Raw genomic sequence first — 23,057 nt, forward strand, 5'->3', positions numbered from 1 at the left:
GGTGTTATAGGTGAACCTCCTTCCTGCCTCCGATCTGACCCCGGGGGCTCAGGTGGGCCTGTGTACAGGGAGAGACTTTGAAATCCCCAGGACGAAAATAGCCTCCTTTTCCCCACCTCCACTCCCACCCCCGTCCAAGGAGCGGGGCGGCCAGGTCTCAGACACGCTGAGTGACTCGAGGCAAAAGCCAAGGACGCTGGTTGCCGATATTTACATGAGAATGTTCTCACGTTTTCCTTTCCTGTTCTCGGCGCACGAGCTGGCCCCCCGCGTGGACAGCCACCCACGTGCGCACAAGGATGCGCACAGATACACGTGTCTCCCCCATGCGGCTCCGTGTGTGGGGGACGCCATCCCACACACCACAGACCACGGAGGCAGCAGTGCCCTGGGAACGGCCTGATCTTCTCCCAGACCCATGCCTTTGTCCTTCCGACAAGGGACCTGCTGCAGCTGGGGGTCCCCCAGAGGCAGCCCCGAGTGGAGAATTCCAGGGCAGGGATCTATTTGGGGGTGGCTTGGGAAATGCCACTAAGAGATGGACACGGGAGGCAGGACCCACAGCGGTGACCTTGGGCGACGGGACCCCATTCCACTGGAAGCTGAGGGCGAATGGGCAGGACACGACCCCCCCGAGGGGGCAGGACGCGGGAGTACGTGCTGCTCGGCTCCCTTTCCGTCGGGGCTGAGGGCCAGTGTAGGAAGAGGAACTCAGACTTTCTCATGAGCTTGTCTGCCGGGAGGTGGAGGACACAGTCAGGCCGAGGGACTTGCCATGACATCACCATAAAGGGCTCCCTCCCAGTTCTGCTCCTTCCTTAGCTGATGCCGCAGATAATTCCTTCCTCTCCCTGAGCCTCAGTTTCCCTCACCTGTGAAATGGGAGAATACTCTGTCCCACAAGACTGGAGTGGGGATGAACTACGGACAAACTCAGGATTGTCAGCACAGTCCTTGCTAAGTTGACTCTCAGAAGAGATTCCTTTTCCGTCTTGCCACCTCAACTTTCTTCCTCCCTTTCCTCCTCTGCTTGGAGGCCCAGGGCCCATTCGCAGGCCGGGACACACCCCCCGGTGATTGCATGGCGCCAGAAGGCTCCGCGTATCATCTGAAGCAACAGCGGGGCTTCCACACCCTTGTGTCCGCTCTGCCTCCTTCAAAACAGACCTGGGACCTGCCCCTCCTCACCTGCCTGGCGTCCCTGGCCCCGCCCCCTTACCTCGGGCTGGGATCCTGGCAATAGCTTCCCAGCTCTTCTCCCTGCGGTCCTGTTCCCTCCAGTCTTCTCTTCCCCCCAAAGCCAGAGGGGTCCTCTCCTGACGTTGGTCAGATCACGTCCACGCCGCCCTCTCATCTAAAGGGGAAGCCACAGTGTCCATTGGCTCACGTGAGTGACTGGGCCCCTGCACCCAAATCTCACATCTCACCTCCTCCCTCTCCCTCTCCTGTTTACTCCTCCACAGCGGCTCCGATCCCTCCTATTCCTCCAGCTGTCCAAGCATCCTCTGACCTCAGGGACTTCGCACGGGCTGTTCCCTCTGCCTGGATGCCCCTCCCAGAGACCCACTCGCTCGCTCCTCACCACCGCCAAGACTTTGCTCAAATATCACCACCCAGCGAGGTCTCCCTGACACAGCCCATTTCCAGCTGCAATGCTCTCCCCTCTCCCCTCCTCTCCCTTCCCCATCTTGTTATTCTTCGTAGCGCGTACAACCATCTCCTGTGCTGCAAACGCTTGTGTTCATTTTATTCGCGACTCTTTTCAACCCCAGGAGGTCATTTCTTTTTGCCTGTTCTAGTCATTGACGAGTTCGAGAGCAACGCCGGGCCAGAGCCAGTGCTGCACCATTTGTAGAACGGATGGGTGAATGAGTGAATGAGTGATGAGTGAATGAGTGAATGGGGTGGTGTGATTAAGATCCTGACTTTAGGAGTCAGATGCATCGGTTCCGTCCTATTTCCCCAACGTGTTACCTGCTACCTCATAAGCGTTACCCGTCTCAAGCTCGCTGTCCTGAGCTGTGAAACGGAGACCGGGTAGCATCTCCCTCCCGCGCTGTTGTGAGGGTGGTGACATCAGGTCTAGTAGCCACGCGGACAGGGCCCGTCTGGCGGGTAACCTGCCCTCAGGAAAAGGAGATGCTTAAAAGGTTCCTCTTTCATCTTGTTCTTTGTGGCTTCGCACATATTTTAGCAGAACAGTCAAAGGGCCCATGACACAGGAGTATGTGTAAGAAGACAGTAAAACAGGAGGCACCGTCCACGCCAGGGATGGCGAACCTATGACACGCGTGTCAGAGGTGACACGCGAACTCATTTTTTTGGTTGATTTTTCTTTGTTAAATGGCATTTAAGTATATAAAATAAATATCAAAAATATAAGTCTTTGTTTTACTATGGGTGCAAATATCAAAAAATTTCTCTATGTGACACGGCACCAGAGTTAAGTTAGGGTTTTTCAAAATGCTGACACGCCGAGCTCAAAAGGTTCGCCATCACTGGTCTATGCAAAGAATTAGCAGATTCTGTACACCCAACATCCCCACACGCAGACGCAAAGGCCAGGAGGAGACGCTGCAAAGGAAAGGCAACGGCGATTTCTGGAACATGTGGCAGGATAACGGAGTAACTGCTTGTTTTTCATTTATGTAATTTTCACATTTCAAAAGCGTCCATAACAAACATGGACGTTTCCCCACGACGTTTACAACTGAAAGGCAGCGAACGCTTCACCAGAGAGAAGAGGGGCCTCGCAACCCCGGGTCCTCGTCCCCGTCGAGGGCGTTTCTGCATCACAATCGAGTTCTCGTGTGTCGGGAGCTCACACTCGTATTTACAAACCCACACCCGTCTTCTCCGAAGCTCGCCTTCCCACCACGCACCACTGAGCAGCTTCTTCTTCTCCAGAAACTTCCATGGTCACAGAGCATGGCCGCCAGCAAGGACACGAGCATGCGCTCCAAACCAGATGCGCCATCACTCGCTGCTTGTCGGGTTTCAGCAGGAAGAACGGGGCTGCGGCCAGGGAGCCAGGCGGGCCAGGCCTACGGGGCCCTGGGCTCTGAGATCCCCATGTGCACAGACCACAGCCTGGAGCCAGCATGTACATCCGATGGGCATCACTGGGGACACCAGGGGACATGCCCATCCCATGCCCATCAATGCCGTGGCTCTGGGGCAGGTCCCGCAGGCGGTGCTGGCTGGTGGGACAGCAGGGGAGCGAGGGCAGGGCAGTCTGGCCACCAGGACCTGTGGGCGTGGAGGACACTCCAGGGCCCCAGGGCGAGGAGGGGAGATCTTTGAACACAGGACACAAGGCAGAGCGAGCTGTGCTCTGGGCTGAGGACCGGCAGGAGGAGGGGCCGGGGCGATGGGTGTGATCAAGGTTTCCGTGGCCCCTCTGAGCTGTGGGGACGGAACATGGGTCCAAGGAGGCACAGCCTGCTGGTGGGGCAGAGCTGACCGGGCGTGGGGCTCGGTCGCCCCTGGCAGCCTGCGGGCTTTCGGAATGAGTCAGGGGCTGGCGGCCCACAGTGTGTTTTCCACCCCGGCCATGTGGGCTGGTTCTGAGCTGCAGAGGAAACCACTTGGCCCCAGGCAGCCTGAGAAATCTCAGATCATATACAAAGTTCTCCCCGTCCCAACCCACCCGGACTCCAGCCCTAGCATCGTCAGCACTGCACACTGCCTCCAGCCAGCACATGTGCCCACACGTGCGCACACACACACATCCTTCAACCACAGCACGTTGTATCCACACATGTGTGCACGCACACACACATAGATACACACACATACACAGACACACACCTCCAACCCCAATGTATGAATATACTCCCCACCCCACACACGTGAAGAGCTAGGGTCACTCGCTCACTCACACTGTGCTTGTGTGAAAGGAAGAAGCCACACAACCCGTGACCAGGGGTCCCCGGACCTGGCACCTGCGTGGTCAGTAGAGGGGCCCCCCTCGCTGACCTCCCCAAGCTCATTGTCTGCACGAGGAGACGAAGGTCTCCACCAGGAAGTGCCGGGTTGAGGAGGGGGACTGGCTGGAGGAATTCTGCATCTGGGAAGCTGGACACTGGGTTAAGGAAGAGCAACGTGACTCCCACAAACACGGCCAGTCAGAGCGGCAGGCCCTGCGGTCGTGGGAAGAGAACCCCAATGAGTGAGTCAGGACTGGGAAGTCGTCCCACAGGGCAGCCCCGGCCCAGTTCCCATTGGGCTCAGCATCCACCTCTTGTCCCGAGCATGAGCCTACGGGGCCTGCCAGAGGGGCCCCTTTTCCTAAGCAACGTCAGTGCCCCATGCAGACAAGCGAAGGCCCTGAGGTCACTGCCTGGAGCAGAGCGTGTCCTGGCGCCACGGCGGCCGCTCAGAGGTCCTGCGACTCCACTTGCGGGGAAGCGGCTCCGTTTCCGCACCTTCTTATGAAACACGGAGTGACGGTGGGTCAGAGGGCGCCATGGGATCAGAAAGCGGGTGTCGGATGACGACTCCCAGGGGACGCGGGGGATCCGCTTTGTGATGTTGGACAAGTCACTTGCCCTCTCTGAGCCCGAGTCTTCCCATCTGTAAAATGGGTAGTAACCTGTGCTCCGGCCTACGCAGCTGGGCTAGACACATCCACGCCCTGTGAACACTCATGACAAGGCAGCATGTGTTCCAAGGAGGCCAGAGGTGGAGACCTGGTGGCTCCACAGGCCACCGACAAACCCTGTGCCAAGCCGCTTGCTGGGGCCGCGTTACATCATCCCAGGGTCCCCGCCAGCCCTGCAGGAGGCCCTGATAGCAGGCGGCCCAGCCACTGCTGGGGTCCCTTCCTCTCTCCGAGCCTCAGTTTCCATCTAGAAAATGGCAGAGGGGACAGGCTGATCCCAGATGTCCCTTCACTCTCTGACATTCCACAGGACGACGGTTCCGCATAATCCCAGGTCTGGGGGGGGGCTGTCCGTGCTCCCCAGGGGAGTGTACGGCAAAGAGGAAACTAAAGTTGCACCCCGTTCGCAATGAACTTGTGACTATCTAACTCTATGCATGAGGCAAGTGGTAAGAATACGGCAGGGTGAAAATACAGACACTTTAAAAATCATATGCCTATAAATGCACGCCATCTACTTCTCTTGTGTGACCAAGCAAAGTAACAGAGATGTGCTCTGACATCAGAGGAAAACTGACCGCTAGACTTCACAGGGGGCGCACTGCACGGCTGTGGGATGCTATTGGGGATCCCAAGGCTGAACTGGACTGTGTGTGACCTTTACTCAGGTTATCAGAGTAACCTCCCTCCAACGACGCAAGATTCAGGGCTACAGTAATACAAGAGCAATATTAGTGCTGGTACTGGGGTCGGTACTAGAGCAATGATGCTAGTGCTAGACTCAGTGCTAGAGTGATAATGCTAGTGCCGGTACTAGAGTAATGAATAATAAGCGTGTTAGTACTAGTAGCAGACTCAGTACTAGAGTGGTAATGCTAGTGCCGGTACTAGAGTAACGAATAATAAGCGTGTTAGTACTAGTAGCAGACTCAGTACTAGAGTGGTAATGCTAGTGCCGGTACTAGAGTAACGAATAATAAGCGTGTTAGTACTAGTAGCAGACTCAGTACTAGAGTGGTAATGCTAGTGCCAGTACCAGAGTAACGAATAATAAGCGTGTTAGTACTAGTAGCAGACTCAGTACTAGAGTGGTAATGCTAGTGCTGGTACTAGAGTAATGAATAATAAGCGTGCTAGTACTAGTAGCAGACTCAGCACTAGAGTGGTAATGCTAGTGCCAGTACTAGGGTAACGAGTAATACGCGTGTTAGTACTAGTAGCAGATTCAGTACTAGAGTGGTAATGCTAGTGCCAGTACTAGGGTAACGAGTAATACGCGTGTTAGTACTAGTAGCAGATTCAGTACTAGAGTGGTAATGCTAGTGCCGGTACTAGGGTAACGAGTAATACGAGTGTTAGTACTAGTAGCAGACTCAGCACTAGAGTGGTAATGCTAGTGCCGGTACTAGGGTAACGAGTAATACGCGTGTTAGTACTAGTAGCAGACTCAGCACTAGAGTGGTAATGCTAGTGCCGGTACTAGGGTAACGAGTAATACGCGTGTTAGTACTAGTAGCAGACTCAGCACTAGAGTGGTAATGCTAGTGCCAGTACTAGGGTAACGAGTAATACGCGTGTTAGTACTAGTAGCAGACTCAGCACTAGAGTGGTAATGCTAGTGCCAGTACTAGGGTAACGAGTAATACGCGTGTTAGTACTAGTAGCAGACTCAGCACTAGAGCAATAGTGCTAGAGCAGTACTGGTACTAGCTTCTGTACTAGTGTAATACAGTGTCACTAAAAATAACTCAGAAGAGTAATTAATGACACAGTAAGTGGACACGTTAGATTGAGAGGTTTTTCAAAAGGTAAGCTACACACAGAAGTAGCCTGTGGGCCCTTCTTTAAATGCCGACGTAACTCTGCTTGGGAACGTGTTTCTGAACCCGTAGGAAAGGGCAGACTCCGAGTGCTGCCGGGCCTGTGGGTATAGGGTTTGGGGTGCTTCCTGCCTCTGCTCTTTGCTGGTCTGCTCTCTGTCACGGAGGCCAGGCCTCTGTAATCTCAGACGCAGCCCGGAAGAGCTCCCGTGGGCGGTTCCAGAAGCACGGTGAGCGAGGCTGCAGCCCACGGTGGCCGGCGGCTCACTCACTAACTGCTAACAAATGTTAGAGCTATTTGGGGCCTGTGGCGTCACCGGCGAGCCAGCTGTGGCTGTGGGTATGATGTCATCTGCTGTCTGGCTGGCGGCTCTGTGGCCAGGCAAGTTACCGGGGAGGAGGCGTCCTTGGGGACTCCCTTGTCCCCTGCACGGAGCTGTCCCGCCTGGACCGGTCCCCAGTGATGTGCCAGGGGAGCTGAGAAGCCAGGCCCTCCATTCCTGCCCAGCCCGCTGACCTCCTGCCCCTGGACCATAGAGGGGCCCATAGCAGAACTGTGTTGACTGGACTTGGCTGGAGATGGTCAAGGTCAGCTCTGACTGTTCTCCAGCGCCCCCTGCAGGCGGACCCTCACATTGCCCCATGATGAGCCCTGGGCCAGCAGCAGCCCCTGTGACCCCTGCGTGATGAACGTCATCAGCCCGTCCTTCAAGGAGCTGCTTGACAGTCCCCTGGTCCTCAGGTTACACAGGGGCTGCCTCGCAGGGACGCTCGGGGCTCCAGCCCTCGTGTCAGAGCTCTAGGTCCCTCCCGGTCCCCCTTCCAGGCCGTGGCCTCGGCGGGATTCCTCCCTCCTCTGCATTCCGGGGCTGCAAACCTGCTACTTTTGTGGCATGGGAACCACAACGAAGGATTTTCACCCCTGAAATGACATGAGGACGGTCTGGCTCGGCCGCTGTCGGGGTGTCATTTACTGCGCGACACAGTCCTTCCCTTCATGTCTCACTGCAGCGTCTCCTCTGGACACTGCCGACCACACTAGCAATGCACATAGCCCCCGACTTCACTTCCTCTGCAGGAACAGGCGGGTCCGAGTAATTCTTAAATCGGGGCAGAGACCTCATGTTAACACTGGGAACGAGCTCACAGCGGCACGTCCGGCCGGCCCCCCTCCTCCGCACACACCCGGGGGCCCTTACGGAAGAGACCCCTGAACGCGGGCAACTCTCCGTTCCTCCCGGCCCGGCTGACTGACGGAGCCTGGCAGGTCTCAGTCTAAACCACCAGGAGCCCACACCGTTGACCCAGATTCAGCCCCGTGAGCAGGAAGTGGGGTGAGAAAGGAGGATGGGGGCTGCAACCTTCGTGGCGTGGGAAACCACAACTGAAGATTTGCACCTGAGGTCGGGGCATGTCTAATCTAAGTTCAAGGTGGAAGGAGCAGCGAGCTCTCTCCCCAGTAAACTTTCCTCCACCTGCTCCCTGTCCCCCCCTGCCCGCCCCTGCACCCCATCTGTGGATATGAGGCATCACCCAGGGGTGAGGGGATGGCATCGGTGGGAAGGATCTTAGAACATCAGTGCAACATGGGGCTCCTGGAATTGGGGGTGGGGGTGGCAATCCTGACTTTTGTTGGGAACATTGCTGAATTCTTATTGCATGAGATTCCCAATAAAATTCCCCCAGGCGTCTCACAGTTAAAAGGTCTTGGTCTTCATTTACCCTGCCTGGCACCTGGGGCCTTGATAGCCGCACAGTAGGAGATCTTAAAGGGCGGTGTGACATTTAAGGAGGTGAGGTAGGGGGGAGCCACTGGCAGGGTGCCTGGCTCTCAGCGGACACCCCAAAATGGTGGTGAGGGTTGCACTTCCGACGCACATGGTGAATGCATATATTAGCCAAGAGCTGGGTGGTTCGGACGTCTCCACAACCCGGAGGCTCTGTGAATTGGCATTCTAGTGCTGGCAAAACAAATGGGCTTATAATAACATCAATGCATTCTCTCAGAGTTCCTGTACATCAGAAGTCTGACACGGGCCGTCACATCAGGCTAAAATCAAGGTGCCATCACGGCTGCCTTTCTTACTGCGGCTCTAAGAGAGAACTCACTTCCAAGCTCCTCCCGGCTGTAGGCAGAAGCTACTTCCTTGTGGTTGTAGGACTGAGGTGCCCATTTCCTGGCTGGTTGCTGGTGGGGGGCCAACCACAGGTCCTAGCAGCCTCTGTCCTTGTCCTCACATCTCGGAGGGAGGCAGCAATAGCACACGGAGTCTTCTCACCCGTGAATCTCCACGCCCTCCCCTCCTGCCACCTCTCTTTCTGCCTCCAGCCGGAGGAAGCGCCCTGCTTTCAGGGACCATGTGACCACCGTGGGCTCCAACTTGAGGATCCAGTAGCCTTCCTGGATCAAGCTCTCTGGCTTTAATCGCACCTGCAAAGTCCACCTTGTCAGGTAACATACTCTTCCTAGGGTCCGGGTATCAGGGCTGGGACACCTTTGCAGGGTCACTGTTCAGTTCCGCACTCTCTGCAGTGGGTTCTGTCCCACTGGGGGAACTCCAGCTCAGGGAGACTGCGCTGGGAGAACAGAGCTGGCCTTCCTTTCAAAAAGCATTCGCTGAGCACTCGCCGTGTGCTGGGGGCTCGCCAAGTACTTGGCATGTAAACTAGACATGCTGACCTCACTGTCAGGAAAGAGGGGAGGAGGAGACACCGACTATGGAGCCTACCATGTGTCAGGGCACTTCATGCATTTGCTCTCATGTCCAAGGGCATCCCATTGTGCAGATGAGCAAACTGAGGCTGCATAACATGCCCAAGGTCACCCAACTTACACTCCTCAGTCAAGATTCGCCCCTTCTTTCCTCTCTGGTCTGGGTCACTCAGGACACCCCCAGTCCATGGAGGGCAACACCACACCTTCTGGGACCACATCCTGAACCCTCCCCTTCAGGGGTTGCTTCCCTCTTCCCCGAGAAGGGGAGGCTGTCTGCGTCTGTGACCTTCCGGAGGGACTTGGGGTTTCCTGAGGCAGCTGGAGGGGGTAGCTGAGTGGCCTGCGGCCCCTGGTCTGGTTGCCCCGAGTTCTCTGCAGAACCCAGGGGGAGACCGTGGCGACGAGTGGGCCGGCCCCGAGCGTCTCCTCCGGGGGAATTTACATGTCGCTGGCTGCCCAGGTGTCTCCTTCCTCTTTTCGATGACCCGGTGACCTCATAGACCTTCCGTCAAAGGGTGATGAGCTGCGGGCTTCAGACCACAGCCTAACGGAGAACTGGGAGCAAGGGCGGTGCTGACAGGCTGCTGAGCAAAGTGAGCAGGGCCGTGGCAAAAGCGCAGACAAATGCGAATAGAAACGCGCCCGTCCTAAGGGACGGTCCCTCCAGTTACAGGCAGCGAATAGCGTTCTCAGCGATGACACTTGCCTCTGGACGGGGGCTGTGTCCCCGATACTCTCATGGAGGAGGGAAGTATATTTGTTTATTTACTCCTCACAGCCCTCGGCAGCGTAGGGGGCTCAGAGCCGGAAGGAACGCCAGCCGGCCAGGTGCAGGGTCCGGGGTCAAAGGCAGATGCGCCCTCCACCGACTCACAGCCAAGCTCCTCCCACCGGGGCCCCCGGAGCCCCAGTGCCCGCGAGCCCAGGACCTCCCGTGTCCCTGCGACACTCGTGCAGATGGTTTTCTTCCCTGTCCCACAGGTAAACACGCGGGGCTTCAGCCAGGCCCGAGGGCCTGGCGAAGGCCACGGTCGGGAGCACATGCCCGTCCGTGAGAAGGTGGGAACGGGAAATAGGAGGCATCGAAGGCCAGGCCCCGTGGTCTCTGCCCTGGACCAGCTCTCAGGAAACGATGGCCCAAGAGACAACACCCAGGACGTCTGAGCTGGAGGACGCTGGGCCCGCATCGCCATGATGAGGCTGAGAACACAGAGAGGGGGGGACCCCGCCAGCCCCGGTCACGGGACTGCGGTCAGAACCCCGGCCACGTCCCCTCGCTGGTGGTCCCTCCCGCATCCTGAGATGCCCTGAAGGCCTATCCTGTCCAGATGGGACGGGCTGACTCGATGTGTGTGGGGACAGCCGGGAAGACTCATACACTCCCCTCCCCTCCGCCCCCTCCGCCCCCTCCGCCACGGGCAGGAAGGCCACGTCCACCCAGCAGCAGGGCAAGGGTCGCCGAAAAGTCAGAGGTGAAAGGGCAGCACATGGTCAGCGTGGCCTCGGCATCAGTGGGGCAGAGGCTGAGACATTGAGTGAAGACCTTCACGCTGAGCCGCCGCTGGTCTGAGTCACTTCCTCCTGAGCTGGAAGCCACTGGGCACAGGAGGAGGCGGCAGTAACGCAAGCTGCAAGGTCCCGGAACACACAGCAGGGTGTCCGGGGCTCAGGGCGCCTCGGTCCCCACTGGTCCTGGGTGACGAGGGCAGCGCCTCCCGACCCCCCCAGGCCATCAGGCAGCGGTCCCCAGGCAGGTCTGCCTGTGTGAAAGTCACCGGAGAAGCTTATGGGAAACACAGGTTTCTGTTCCCCAGATTTTGAGAATAAATGGTCTAAGGTAGGGCTCCCAAACCTATATTTTCAAAAGAACAAGACCTGACCTTAAGGAATAGCCCCTTGGGGCCCCCTGCCTGCCATCACCCCCTTCTGCAGAAGTCACTTCCTCCAACCGTCTGCTTCTTCCCTCGGTTGCTTGCATGTCTGAGTCTTGCCTCTGTGTGACTGAGCAACTCTACACCTTGATTTCCGGTTCACCCGGTCCCACAGCCTCTCCGCACAGCCCAAGGCTGGGCAAGGGCATCGCTCTTATTTCTCCTGTGGGTTACGGTCAACGTCCTAAAGACTTGCTGCTTAAACAGCGAGTGTGTGTGCACCCCCTTACACCCCTCTTCTTCCCTTCTTTTCTTTGGACGTCCAAGCTCTCGGATCTCCTTGGTTCTGCAAACTCGCCTACGCCTTCCGTGGGTGCCCCGTGGGGTGACCCCAACACCTGCACACCAGTTAACTCGTTCCCCGCATCGGACCTTGTGCACGTCGCTCCCAGGCCGAGCAGGCGCCGGGATTCCGCCCCGTACGCTCCTGGTCCGTGAGACAACCCCGGGCTTCAGATCAAACAGAGTCTGTCTTATTACAGCTCATTGGTTGCTTAAAACCGTGATCTATTTCAGATTATAATATTATAGTGGGGCTTCCTGCTTCATCTAGCATTTAGAGTGGCCTTCTCCTCCTCCTTCTCTCTCTCTCTCTCCCTCTCTCTTTCCTGCTCTTCCCCCTCCCTCCCTCCCTTTCTCCCTCTCTCTCTCCTTTCCTTCCTCCTTCTGTTCTTCTCCTCTCTTTCCTCTCCCTTTTTTTTCCTTTGGACTCTGTGCTCCTATCATATCTTCAAGAAATGTATATATTTCTATCTCACCCTAGTGAGTCTCCCCACCTTAAAGGAAGCAAAATATATGCTTTTTTAAGTGAGACGGGACGGGAGCAGGAGTTCTGACTCAGCAGCTGCCCAACTGAATGACCGGAGCACCCCCCTGCCCCCCTGCCCCCCTGCCCCCCCCATCTGAGCGGCAGAGGTTTCAGGAGCCAGAAGAGAAAGTAGGCTCCCCGACCCCCCATGAGTAGATACCACCTGTCGGTCTGACTGAGAAGCTGGAGCCGCCATGGAAGAGCTGGGAGGAATGTTCCGGGTGGAAGAGGAGCAAACAGGCCGTCTAAGGAGAAGCCGCCTCCCCGCCCTCAGCAGACAGAAGAGCAGGAGCCCAGGGGGCATCCGTGTGACCGCAGACACCAGTCCACGCGTCCGCACCAATGTGTCTGCACCCAGGTGGCCCAGAGAAGGACGGACAGCCAGGCCCGGACCTGCCAGCGCGGCCTCGGGCGCTGTTCCTCCCTGTGCTCCTGACCGTGGCCTTCGCCAGGCCCTCGGGCCTTACTGAAGCCCCGCGTGTTTACCTGTGGGACAGGGAAGAAAACCAACTGCACGAGTGTGTGTCGCAGGGACACGGGAGGTCCCGGGCTCGCGGACACTGCGGCCCCGGGGGCCCCGGTGGGAGGAGCTTGGCTGTGAGTCGGTGGAGGGCGCACCTGTCTTTGACCCCAGACTGCACCTGGCCGGTTGGCGTTCCTTCCGGCTCTGAGCCCCCTACCGGCCTCGCTGGCCTCCTACCTCCTTCCTAGCACCTTCACGAGAGAATCCTTTCTAACACGTAGGTCGGACTCTGGGGCCTGCCCTCCACGGGTCCCCAGATCCCGTGTCACTTCTGTTCGCCTGCCCCGCCTCTCGCCAGAGGGCAGGGCTCTCACCTCCCCAGCCCCCAGCACAGAGCCTGGCGCACAGAGGATGCTGCGCAACCATTTGAGGGGAGGAAACAGCAGCCTGGGACTCGGAACTCAGTCAGACGCGTAAGATGAGAAGATGAATCCACAGCTCGGCATCTCCCAAGGGCAGTTTTGAGGGAACACATCAGAGTCACCCTGTTTCACTGCATGTTGACACTTTATTGAAAACCAGGGCTGATTTCAGAGAACAGGGAGCCCAGGTGGCAGCCTGGGGGGGTTGGCAGGGTGGGTGGAAGTCTCGGGATTGGTCACTTGCTGTAGCTCTTGGAGCCTGGATCTGGGAGGTCTTCTCTCAGGCCAGAGCCAGCCAGCAGCTCCTCCTCTTCACTCCCTGCTGACAGCCCCTCCTTGGCTTCATCTGAAACATGAGGGCAAGGCTGGTGCGATCCTGACCCGACTTCTCCCTCCCTCACTCTTTTTGACCGGAAGAGACCCCGGGCTCTGAGGGGCATTCCTTCCCCACGAATGCCCTGCAGGGGGCCTTTTCAGATTGCCTGGCAGGAGGGACATGCGATGGGCAGGACAGGACTCGGGGTCATCGCCAGAGAGCCTCTGGGTCTTAGAAGGTAAAAGTGGGATTGAGAGTCTAGAACATATTGGACGAGGTCACTTCCCTGCTGAACGCTCCACTCTCATTGGACTCCCCATGAAGACCTCTCATTATTCTGCAAAGCTCAGCCCAGCACCACCTGCCCTGGGAGGCCCTGCCACCCCTGGCATCCCGCAGCTCCCAGCATGCACCAGGAAGCTGAAGGACTTCCCCTGGGTCACGTCACTCCCAGATGCTTTTTAGGGCATGGCATTTATCTCGATATTCCTAGCGCCCTTATGACGGCTCCTTTTATCATCTCCGTAACATCTCTTCTACAGGAAGTTCTCTTCAACAGGAAGTTCTCTTCAACAGGAAGTGCTCTTCAACAGGAAGTGCTCTTCAACGGGAAGTCCATTGCAACAGAAAGAGAAAGAATGCCCGCCTCTCCCCTGGCCAGAACTCACTCTCCAAGACGTTTGACCAGTCTCCCAAGGGCAGCGAAGCTGAGGGTCCAGGTCCTACCTCCTCTCCCCGTTCAACTGTCCCACAGCCCTCCCAACCCCCCCCCCCCCCCAGTGTTCTCTCTCTCACTTCCCTCTCCTGCCCCCACGGAATAGGAGGCCCTTGGCAGAGAGGAACCCCCACCCCCCCCACCCCCGTGAGCTCTCATGGGAGAGAGAGGTGCTAATGGCCTCCCAGTGCCCATTGGCTCCCAGAGGCTCAGACAGGCCCTAACGCACAATGTGCACACAGTAGGTGCTGTGTATCCACCCCCGCCCGCCCTCCCCCTGGCCCTCCGGCTCCAGGCTCCCTACCTGCAGGCGCCTTCAGGGACCGGATATACTTGGACCAGAAGGAGCAGTCAGCCTTTTTCAGGCCCCGTCGATTGGGGAGCTGGGCGCTGAACTCCTTGTAGTTCTCCCCGTTGGTGCCAGGGACGAAGTCGGGCCAGGGGACTGCGAATTCAGGCCCTTTCCGTGAGAACTCGTGCGGGTAGTTGGGATTCCTGGGGAAGGAGAAGCAGGACACACGCATGAGGGAGACTCATCTTTCCGTTCATCCCTTGGGATCACTTCTGCTCGCACCTGGTCTCCGAGGACCCACCCACTCACTCATCCTTAGGCGTCCGAGTGGCCTTAATGGCTGCACCCCAAATGCTTACAGGTGGGAAGGCCCCGACTCCACCCAGGCCGTTTCTAGGGGAGGGAGATGTGAGCTCACGACCCAGCAACAGCAGTGCGGCCTTTCTGGGGGTCTGGACGCTCAGGAGGCGGCGTGCCCCTCTCTGTGCTGGTGTCCTTTGATCGGGACCCCATCGCTAGTCTCTGGGATGCCCTTGTGGGCCCAGGGTCTGGTGGGAGGGGGCCTAGAGCCAGCACACTGGTCTGCCACCTGCAGTCCATCACGCGGCCCCTGGGTTTGGAGGGGCGGGGTGCGCAGCGACAGCCCCTGGCCCACTCACCCGGATCGGATGAAGTTGGAGAAGTACTGCATGACTTTCAGCGCTGTGCGTTTCTCCTCCGGAGTGAACTGCCCCCCGTAGGCAGGATGGAAGGGCAGCCCGAAGGCATACTGGGCGTCGGTCAGCAGTTCCAGGCTGAGGGAGCACGGGAGGCGGAGAAGCAGGAGTTAAAGGAACAGTGCACGGCTGGAGAAACCCACGGAGCCCCAACCAGAATCCCTCCCCCATGAAGACGGTGCTCTTGTTATGCTGAGGCTGCTACGCGGTGCTGGTACCACGGATGGACCTTCTGTCCATGGCCCCTGGGACAGATCTGTGGCACAGCCATTGGCTGCGACCCGAAGGCCATTCTTAGTGCCCAGCACCCACCATCCACAGTCCCCTTCCTCTGTCCTCAAAGCCAGCAACAGCGAGTCACGGCCTCCGCATGCCCCTCTGTCCGGCTTTTCCCCCTGCCCCCCTTCTCCTCTAAAGGACCCGTGTCATTGGGTTGGCACCTGGATTGTGGGAAACGGACAGCCATGCAGCCTGAGGGACGCTGTGTGCTGTTTCTGGATGTGAATATAGTTCAGAGGACGGTGGCAAACAGGAGGTCAGGACGAGCCGGTCCTCCAGCCACCCTTGCTGACTGCTTCCTGGGCCGCACCCCGAATGGGTGCTGGGGTAAGAGAGGGAGAAGTCGGCCATGCTGGCATGGGGCTCGCGGTCCAACCGGAAATGCAAAGATGTCAACACAAAAAAATAAAATGCTTGAACTAATGATAGACAGACAGACAGACATCAAAGGATAGAAATGTTTACAAAGTGCCGACGGAGGAGGAGAAAGTGATGCCGCTGGTCTGGGCAAGGACATGGAGGGCAGCTTGTGCCACGTCAGAGAGGAAACCGCGCTGACGTGGGCCTTGGGAGAGGACCGGGGTGAGCCCGGGGGGGTGGGGGGTGTGTTTGGGGCCGAGACTCAGCGCGTGTGATGGCGTGGAGTGTGCTTTCTGTGGAGGAGGGGACAGGGGTGAGGCTGGGTGGGGGCGTGGCAGCTGCTATGACGGGGAACCACATCCCCGGCCCTCTGGGCCTCCTGAATTGTACCGAGAAGTGCTTCACGCTACTGAGCGAGGCTGGGATTTCCCTGGTCCAGGGCAACCCAAAGCGTCAGAACCACAGGGCTACTGCTGGCTCCAGGCCTGCAGTTCGTCAGGCCCTGGCTCTGCGGAAGGTGTGAGAACCAAGGCCAGAGGCGCCGAGAGCCACGTCTTAAGGGGAGGGGACACCGGCCGTTTCTAAGCGGCCATTGCAAGCTGCCTTTCCGTGAGGACTGGCCCTGGGCGGTGGCAGTGTGAAGGTCTGACGCGGCCGGTCCCAGGGCCGCTGAGCTGTCCAGCAGAGACAGGGGCTGGCTTTTCACGTGATGCCCCCACCTCACCTCTCGGCCAGCCCACCACCCTAGATCGCGCTGGCGGGGGCTCGTGGGGAGGCCCAGGCCGCAGTCCAGCAAGTCCAGGGCCGCAGCCACACTTCAGAGCCGACAGTCAGTCAGCAGCTCCAGTCCCTTCACTTCCCACACGAGGGACCCTCCTTCACGGACATGGGGCTCATTAGGCAGCACAGTGATGAGACGGCGTCACGGAGGAAGGCGCCTGACCTTGGCCGAAAAGGACCTGAGCTGGGACGGGGGCTGAGCCGGGCCCTGGCTGTGAGGAGAGAGAGTGGGTGGGATCTTCCTGGCATCAGGGAGGTGGCTCCTGTAAGGATGATGGGTTCAAGAGGTTCATGCTGGGGAGGCCCCGCGCTCGGCCATCTGGGTGGACTGACTTGAGGGCCTGTTGCTCGGAGATTTCTTTCCCTGTTGCTCTGTCCGTGGGAGGAGGTTCGTTGACCTCATCCCCATAAACTATGCTCCCCCTTATCTCTCGCTGGCATCGCTGGATGGCTTCCTCCGGAGGGAACTGGGGCAGCAGGAGGAATGACAACCCACGCTTCCCACGCGGTCATTTCGAGGGCTGAGGCTTTGCCAGGTCGCTCCCACGCAGAGGCTGTGAGTGTGCCTCTCTGGATGCATGTAACTCACACACGTTCACATTCTGCCCACGGAAGGATGGACAACGGCTTCTGTTCCACAAAAGGATTCATCACCCAATTCTTTAAATAGTGCGCTCCCAGCCCCAGCCAGTTTTGCTCAGTGGATAGAGCGCCGGCCCTCAGACCAAAGGGTCCTGGGTTCAAGTCCGCTCAAGGGCATGTATCTTGGAGGTTCGATCTGAGACCCTGGTCAGGGCACGTGCAGGAGGCAACCAATCTGTGTGTCTCTCTCACATCGATGTTTCTCTCTCTGTGTCTCTCCCCCTCCCTTCCACTCTCTAAAAATCAACGGAAAGAATATCCTTGGGTGAGGATTAACAAAACAAAAAAAATTTTTTTTAAATGAACTCCCAATTCACTTAAAATAACACAATGCCACCCCCGGCACCAAGGGACACAGGCGCAGCACTCCCATAGCTCCCTGCGGCCCAGCACAGCGGTGGCTGACATCTGGCTGCACCGTGGACGCTCCCGTGGACTCGCTGGGCCCACCGCGCCTTTCAGTCCCGGCACAAAGCTCAGCAGCTGCTGCTCAGAGGGGCTGGGCTCTCCTGGCCCGAAGGACCGACTCGCCCCAGGGAGTTCCGTGTACCCAGAGCCCCGTGCTCGCCTCTGACCCGCTTATGCCCGTTGTGTGTTGTGGGAATCACAGAGCTCAATCCCGCAGCCGGCGGAGGCCCCACTTCCAAGAAAGCCCAGCGGCTGTCGTAGAGCAAGCCCTGGGTTTACGGCTTCGTGAGCAACTCAAAGGGAGGGCTCCACGCAGCATCGCGCCCCGGCCTTTCACCCTGCGCTGAAACCATGCCGACAGACGCGTGTACAGGCGTAGAATTAAAATGAATTGGGGGCGGCATAGACTATCTCACCCACAGACCAGGCGTCCCCATTTTAATTGGATTTTCCAATTAACTAACTGATCATTGCAGGGGAAAACCGGATTTTTAGTCTGTGTTATATATATTTTTTTAAAGTTGGCTTTTAGAGAGCTGTGTTTCAAATGTGAAAGAAAAGACCAGTGGGCATTCTGAAAACCATGTCTTCTTAAAAAATCTCCAATGCCTTCCCACCATATTCAGAAGAAATACTACCTTTTGGCCTGCCACTATTTACCAACTCCTATGTGAACTGCAAAACCCTGTCTTTTTCCCCCCTGAATCTCCAACCACTTTCCTTCTCTTCAATACACCCCAGCTCCTGGCCGCCTTCGTCATCCTCAAACATGCCACGCCTTTCCCCTTTCCCCTTCCCAGGGCAATTATCCGAATTTACGATGCTTTTTTCTGTGTGTGTGTTGTCTGTTTTTTGCACCCTGTCCCTGGACACTCATCAACCCCACCCCCTAACTACAGTGCTAGTTCCAAGAGGCTTCTGGACTGCTCCATCACTAGGATCTAGAAGAGGGCCTGGGGCATAGAACACAGAAGGTAACTATTCGATAAATCAGGATCGAAGAGAATGCACACCACACGCTGTTCGACGGCACGAAACCCGAGTGGTCAGTTTCAGAAAGCGACTCACTTCCATCTTCACTGGGAAGTAATCTCGTTAATCACAGGACGGAGCCAGAGCAGTGGCCCCAAGTCAAGAATCCAGCCACCAATTCCAACGAACTTGCCAAGACAGTCAACTAGAAAGATAATATTTGGGATGTGACATGTTAAAGCCCCCGGAATGCACAGAGCTGTCTAGAAGGTGGTGTACAGAATGTCTCCAGTCTAGAATTTATGGCTTTGTTTTTCAGGGTTGAGACAACTTATACGGATTGGAACATTGCTGTGTCTTTAGTCATTTTAAGTTTTTTTTTTTTCCCTTCTTCTCAGAACCTGATTTTTCCGAAAGAGAAAATAACCAATAATGAACAGCTATGATGTGCCAGGTGTTTAATGCCCATTGACTTGAACCTTTCCACTGGGAAGCAGGTGTGACTGTACCCATTTCATGGGTAAGGAAGTTGAGGTACAGGAACCTGCTCAAATGAAGAGAACTCCTCAATGGAAAAGATGAAATTGACCTCAAAAAAAGGTGTTCTTCCACTGTATTGAGCCACTTCTCCCAAAATGAAAGAGTGGTCCCCCATCCTGTATGGAGCCTGGGTAGATTTTTAATCCCAAGAGCCCTACCCATTCAAAAGAGTCAGGTCCTTCCTCACAGAGTTTGTCCTTCAATTTCAGGGACAAAAATCCCATCTATAATGCAGGTGAGCCGTCCTCGAGCCACGCTGGTCTGTGAGGCATTAATGGCGGTCAGGGAGAAGGTGGGGATTTACTGGGCTTTGTTCACTGGCGATGCCAGAAGAGCTAATGTGCGCTCACAGAACAGAGGCACGAGACAGATGGCTGAACACGTAAGGCGCACACATCTATTTTAAGTCTGTAGGTCCGAGCCAGGAACAAATGAGAGGGCCGACGGCTCCAGGGCAGCGCGAGAGAACCGTGCCAACAAATCAGTTTCTGTGGTTCATTCATTGATTCAGCGTCTACTACAGAGATGGCAGCCACCAGACGGTGGTGGGGTGAGAAGACGCAGGCACGAGTGCTGCCAGGGACGCACCCTGATGGACAAGAATTAACGGGACACGTAGCACTTACAGTTCACCAGGCCCGTGGGCTACACACATTCATCACCACGGGAACCCTCTGAGGCAGGTACTCCCACACTTACCCCCATTTTTCAGGTGAAGAAACTGAGTCACCGAGGAGGCTGAGTGACTTGCCCAGGTCACTGAGCTAATAAGACTCAGAGCGGGTTTCTAGCCACAGTGGTCAGCCGGAGGCGCTGCTCTAATCAGGACACTGCGCCTCTGTCCACGACCACCATCTCTGCCTCTTGCCCCCCAAAATGATAGGAAGAGAGAGGTGGACGGCACCTTAAAGGTGACCGAGCACACTGCCTTTTACGCCTCTCTAAACGGCATGACCTTGACGTTTCCTCCAGGCTCAGTGTGAGACAGCGAGCCAGGGGCCAGGAGCTCCGGCCCTCCACCTCGCTCTCCTCCTCCTGGGCCCTGGGTGCAGGGTCCCGCAGAGCCCAGTGAACGGTTACTGCGCGTGGCCTCTCCCACCCGTCCACTCCCATTTTGCAGATGGAAACACTGAGCCCCAAGGAGCCTTTGAACTAGAATAGAACGGACTCGCACCCCACCTGTCAAATGAGGTGGTTGCCTCGCCTTCTGTTTTCAGAGCCATAGACCTGTGGGATGAAGGCCTCCTCCCCATCAACAGCTAACACTGCAATTCCAAGGCACTTCCTGTATCTTTTCTTTGGCTTTCCCTTCCTGCAGTACCGTGAACTAAAAGGGCTGCTGCTCTTATACCCATTTTTCAGATGATGAAACTGAGGCTCACAGAGGTGAAGGGATGGTTCCCCCGTCATTGAGTCAGGACTTGTCGCTCAGCCCCGCCCTCTTTTCTCTGCCGTCAGACCCCCTCCATTTGCCAACACCCGCTGTGGCCACGCAGCCCCCTTACCTGCCGTGGCCGTAGCTCTGGGGAGCGTGGTACAGGAACACGTTTCCCCGGGCCCTCCTCGCCCAGTGGCGGGCCATGTCGATCACGGGGCAGATGATGAAGTAGTCCCTGGAGGAAGGAGGACAGAGGAGGGCCCAGTGACAACTGTGCCGGCCCCAGGCCTCTCCCAGGCACCGTCCCTCGGCCACCAAGCCCCTCCACAGGCCCGCAGAGAGCACATGGGCCAGTCTGCTTTACGGCCGCCGTGATCACACGCTGGTGTCCACGGGAAGCATCTTAGGATCAGGGGCCTTGTAGACAAACATCTCAGAGAATCAATATCACTTACCGATTTGGGAGCAAAACATTTTACGATAAAACAAACACATACAGCAGCCGATGGAGCAGAACAGAAAAGCGCTGCGCGTTTTAAAGGACAGAGCTCAGGGTGCTTCATGCCCAGGATTCCTAGGCTCTCGCCATGACGCCCCTCCCCCGGGAACATTTAGCAGCGTTTGGGGACTTTTTTGGTGGTCACAGCTGGAGGTGGAAAGGTTTCTACTGGCATCTAGTAGGTCAAGGCCAGGAATGCTGCTAAAATAAACATCCTCTGATACAGAGGACAGCTCTCCCTAGAAAGAACGTTCTAGTCCAGCGGTTCTCAACCTGTGGGTCGCGACCCCTTTGGCGGTCAAACGACCCTTTCACAGGGGTCGCCTAAGACCATCCTGCATATCAGATATTTACATTACAATTCATCACAGTAGCAACATTACAGTTATGAAGTAGCAACGAAAATAATGTTATAGTTGGGTCACAACATGAGGAACTGTATTTAAAGGGGCAGAAGGTTGAGAACCACTATTCTAGTCCAAATGTCAGCGGCGAGGAGGTGGACATGGTTCACACCGGCTCCCCTTTGGGGTGACGGGAATGCATTTCAGAAGCCCGCGCTGGCCACAGCGGGCCCTGCGTGGGGCAGTGCCAGGCTGGGAGCTGGGGAGGGGCTGGCCTGGCTAGAGTCAGGCCACCGCAGCAGCTGGCCTGGGCCACCAGGGTTTGAATCCCACTCAGCCCTCCCTGCATGTCTGACTCTCCATCGCCTCAGCTGAGAAATGGGCCCAGGAGTCCACCCTGCAGAGATGCTGTAACAACAGTCTGACACCCATGAGGGTCCCTCAGTGAGGAGGTACCCTCCCCCCAGCCGGTGCCTGGGCAGCTCCGGTGTTTTCAGGGAAGGCTCTGAGGGAGGGGCCTGGGGTGAGGTTCTGGAAGGACAGGTGAAGGCCGTGTGCTTCATCCCACGGTCCCCCTGGAAGAGTGGTGGGCGGGACAGAGATGAGAGCCGCACTGTGGGGAGAAACTGCCAAGGAGACCGGAGGCGGGGAGGCCCACGGAGGCCAGTGCCTGAGTCTGGCTGGGAGAGAAGGAAGGGACGAACTAAGGGAAGACTGGAGTCCTCTCTGCTGAGCTGGGCCCGACTCTCTCTCCATCAGCATTTCACTCGCCCCTGGCGGGCAGGCATCCCAGTTGGGGACTGACCGGATGACGCGAAGGACAGTGCAGCACCGGGTCCCGAACCTCAGTCTCTCTCACGCCCTGGGCGTCCCCTGGCACCAGGGGCCGCGGCGGCAGGAACCGTGTGCTTGGTCTTACCGGGTGGCGTTCTCCAGGGCCCGGGAGAAGGAGGCGTAGTCGTCGGCAGAGTGCTCCAGGGAGTAGTACCACGTGGCGGCGGCCAGCACGCCCGGGTCCGCATCTTCGCCACCCAGCGAGTTCTGCAGCGCCCGGTAGAAGGCTGTTTTGCTACTGGTCCGGCCTTGACTTTCCTCAAATTGCTGAGAGAGAGAGAGAGAGAGAGAGAGAGAGAGAGAGAGAGGAAAATTTATTCCCCGGTCAGATTCTGCAGGTATTGCTCAGAACCTTCTCTAGAATTCTCTCTCTGGGAAGCAGGGGGATGTGGCGTCCAGCCCACGGGTGCTGGCTCAGGCTGCTGGGTGTGGATCCCAGCTCCGCTCCTTCCAGCTGTGTGATCGTGAACAACGGGCTGCCCTCCGTGCCTCCTCCCGCACCTGCGATGGACAGGTGGGGGCCCCCACGCAGGGGGGTGTGAGGACCACAGGTCAGTGCCGTGGGGCCATCACTCGGTGCCTGGCCCGCAGGGAGTGAGACTCCATCGTGAGCTGACACAGTCGCACCCCGTGCCTCTCCCTCCCGGGACTGCCCGTGTCGCCTGGGGCTGTGGGACAGCTAACGCCGGGCTCAGTCACGGCCTCAGTCCGGCGGCAGGATGGCTGCCTGTGCTTTCACAGGGACACGGCGGCCGGGCCTTGGAAAACAGTCTCCCCGTGCCCGTGGGCCCCGTGTTCCGGTGGGTGGAGACGGAAAATAAGCAAATAACTGCAGCTCAGCAGGGGACAGGCGCAGTGATGAGAAACCGGAGCATGAGAGCCACAGGGCAGGGCCATTTTACATAGGACGGTCAGGGGAGACAGGTGGCTCTTGGGGGACGTGTGTCCACATGGGAATACCCTTCCTCTCCTCCCTCCCTCCCCTGTCCCTCCTTGCCCCCTCTCTCCTGCTCCCTCTCCATCTCCTTTCGACCCTCCTCTTTCTTTCTGCCTCCCTTTCTCGTCCCCACGTCCCTCCCTCCCATCTGCACTGGGGGAACTTGGGGAGGACCATCCCCCCCACCCCCCCGCCAGGACTCAGTGTCCTCATTTCTGAAGAGGAGGCGGCAGAACGTCAGGGGCACAGCTGTGAGCGTGAGGCCCAGGCCCCTTGGCCCCT

General features: G+C 57.5%; 1 protein-coding gene across 1 annotated transcript in view; it reads right to left on the reverse strand.

Moving 5' to 3' along the window:
* Nucleotides 1–12,892: 12,892 nt before the first annotated feature.
* Nucleotides 12,893–23,057, reverse strand: part of TG (thyroglobulin) — a gene marked incomplete at its 5' end in the record, with an annotated part of 153,179 nt that continues 143,014 nt past the window's right edge. Inside the window, 5 exons of the mRNA XM_081111085.1 lie at nt 12,893–13,109; nt 14,099–14,289; nt 14,746–14,880; nt 20,289–20,396; nt 21,924–22,105. Coding sequence (XP_080967211.1) covers nt 13,000–13,109; nt 14,099–14,289; nt 14,746–14,880; nt 20,289–20,396; nt 21,924–22,105 — 726 coding nt within the window. The 3' untranslated portion in view covers nt 12,893–12,999. The remainder of the gene's footprint in view (nt 13,110–14,098; nt 14,290–14,745; nt 14,881–20,288; nt 20,397–21,923; nt 22,106–23,057) is intronic.

The sequence above is a fragment of the Myotis nattereri genome (assembly GCF_964212035.1).
Source record: "Myotis nattereri genome assembly, chromosome: 17".
NCBI classification, from domain to species: Eukaryota; Metazoa; Chordata; class Mammalia; order Chiroptera; family Vespertilionidae; genus Myotis; species Myotis nattereri.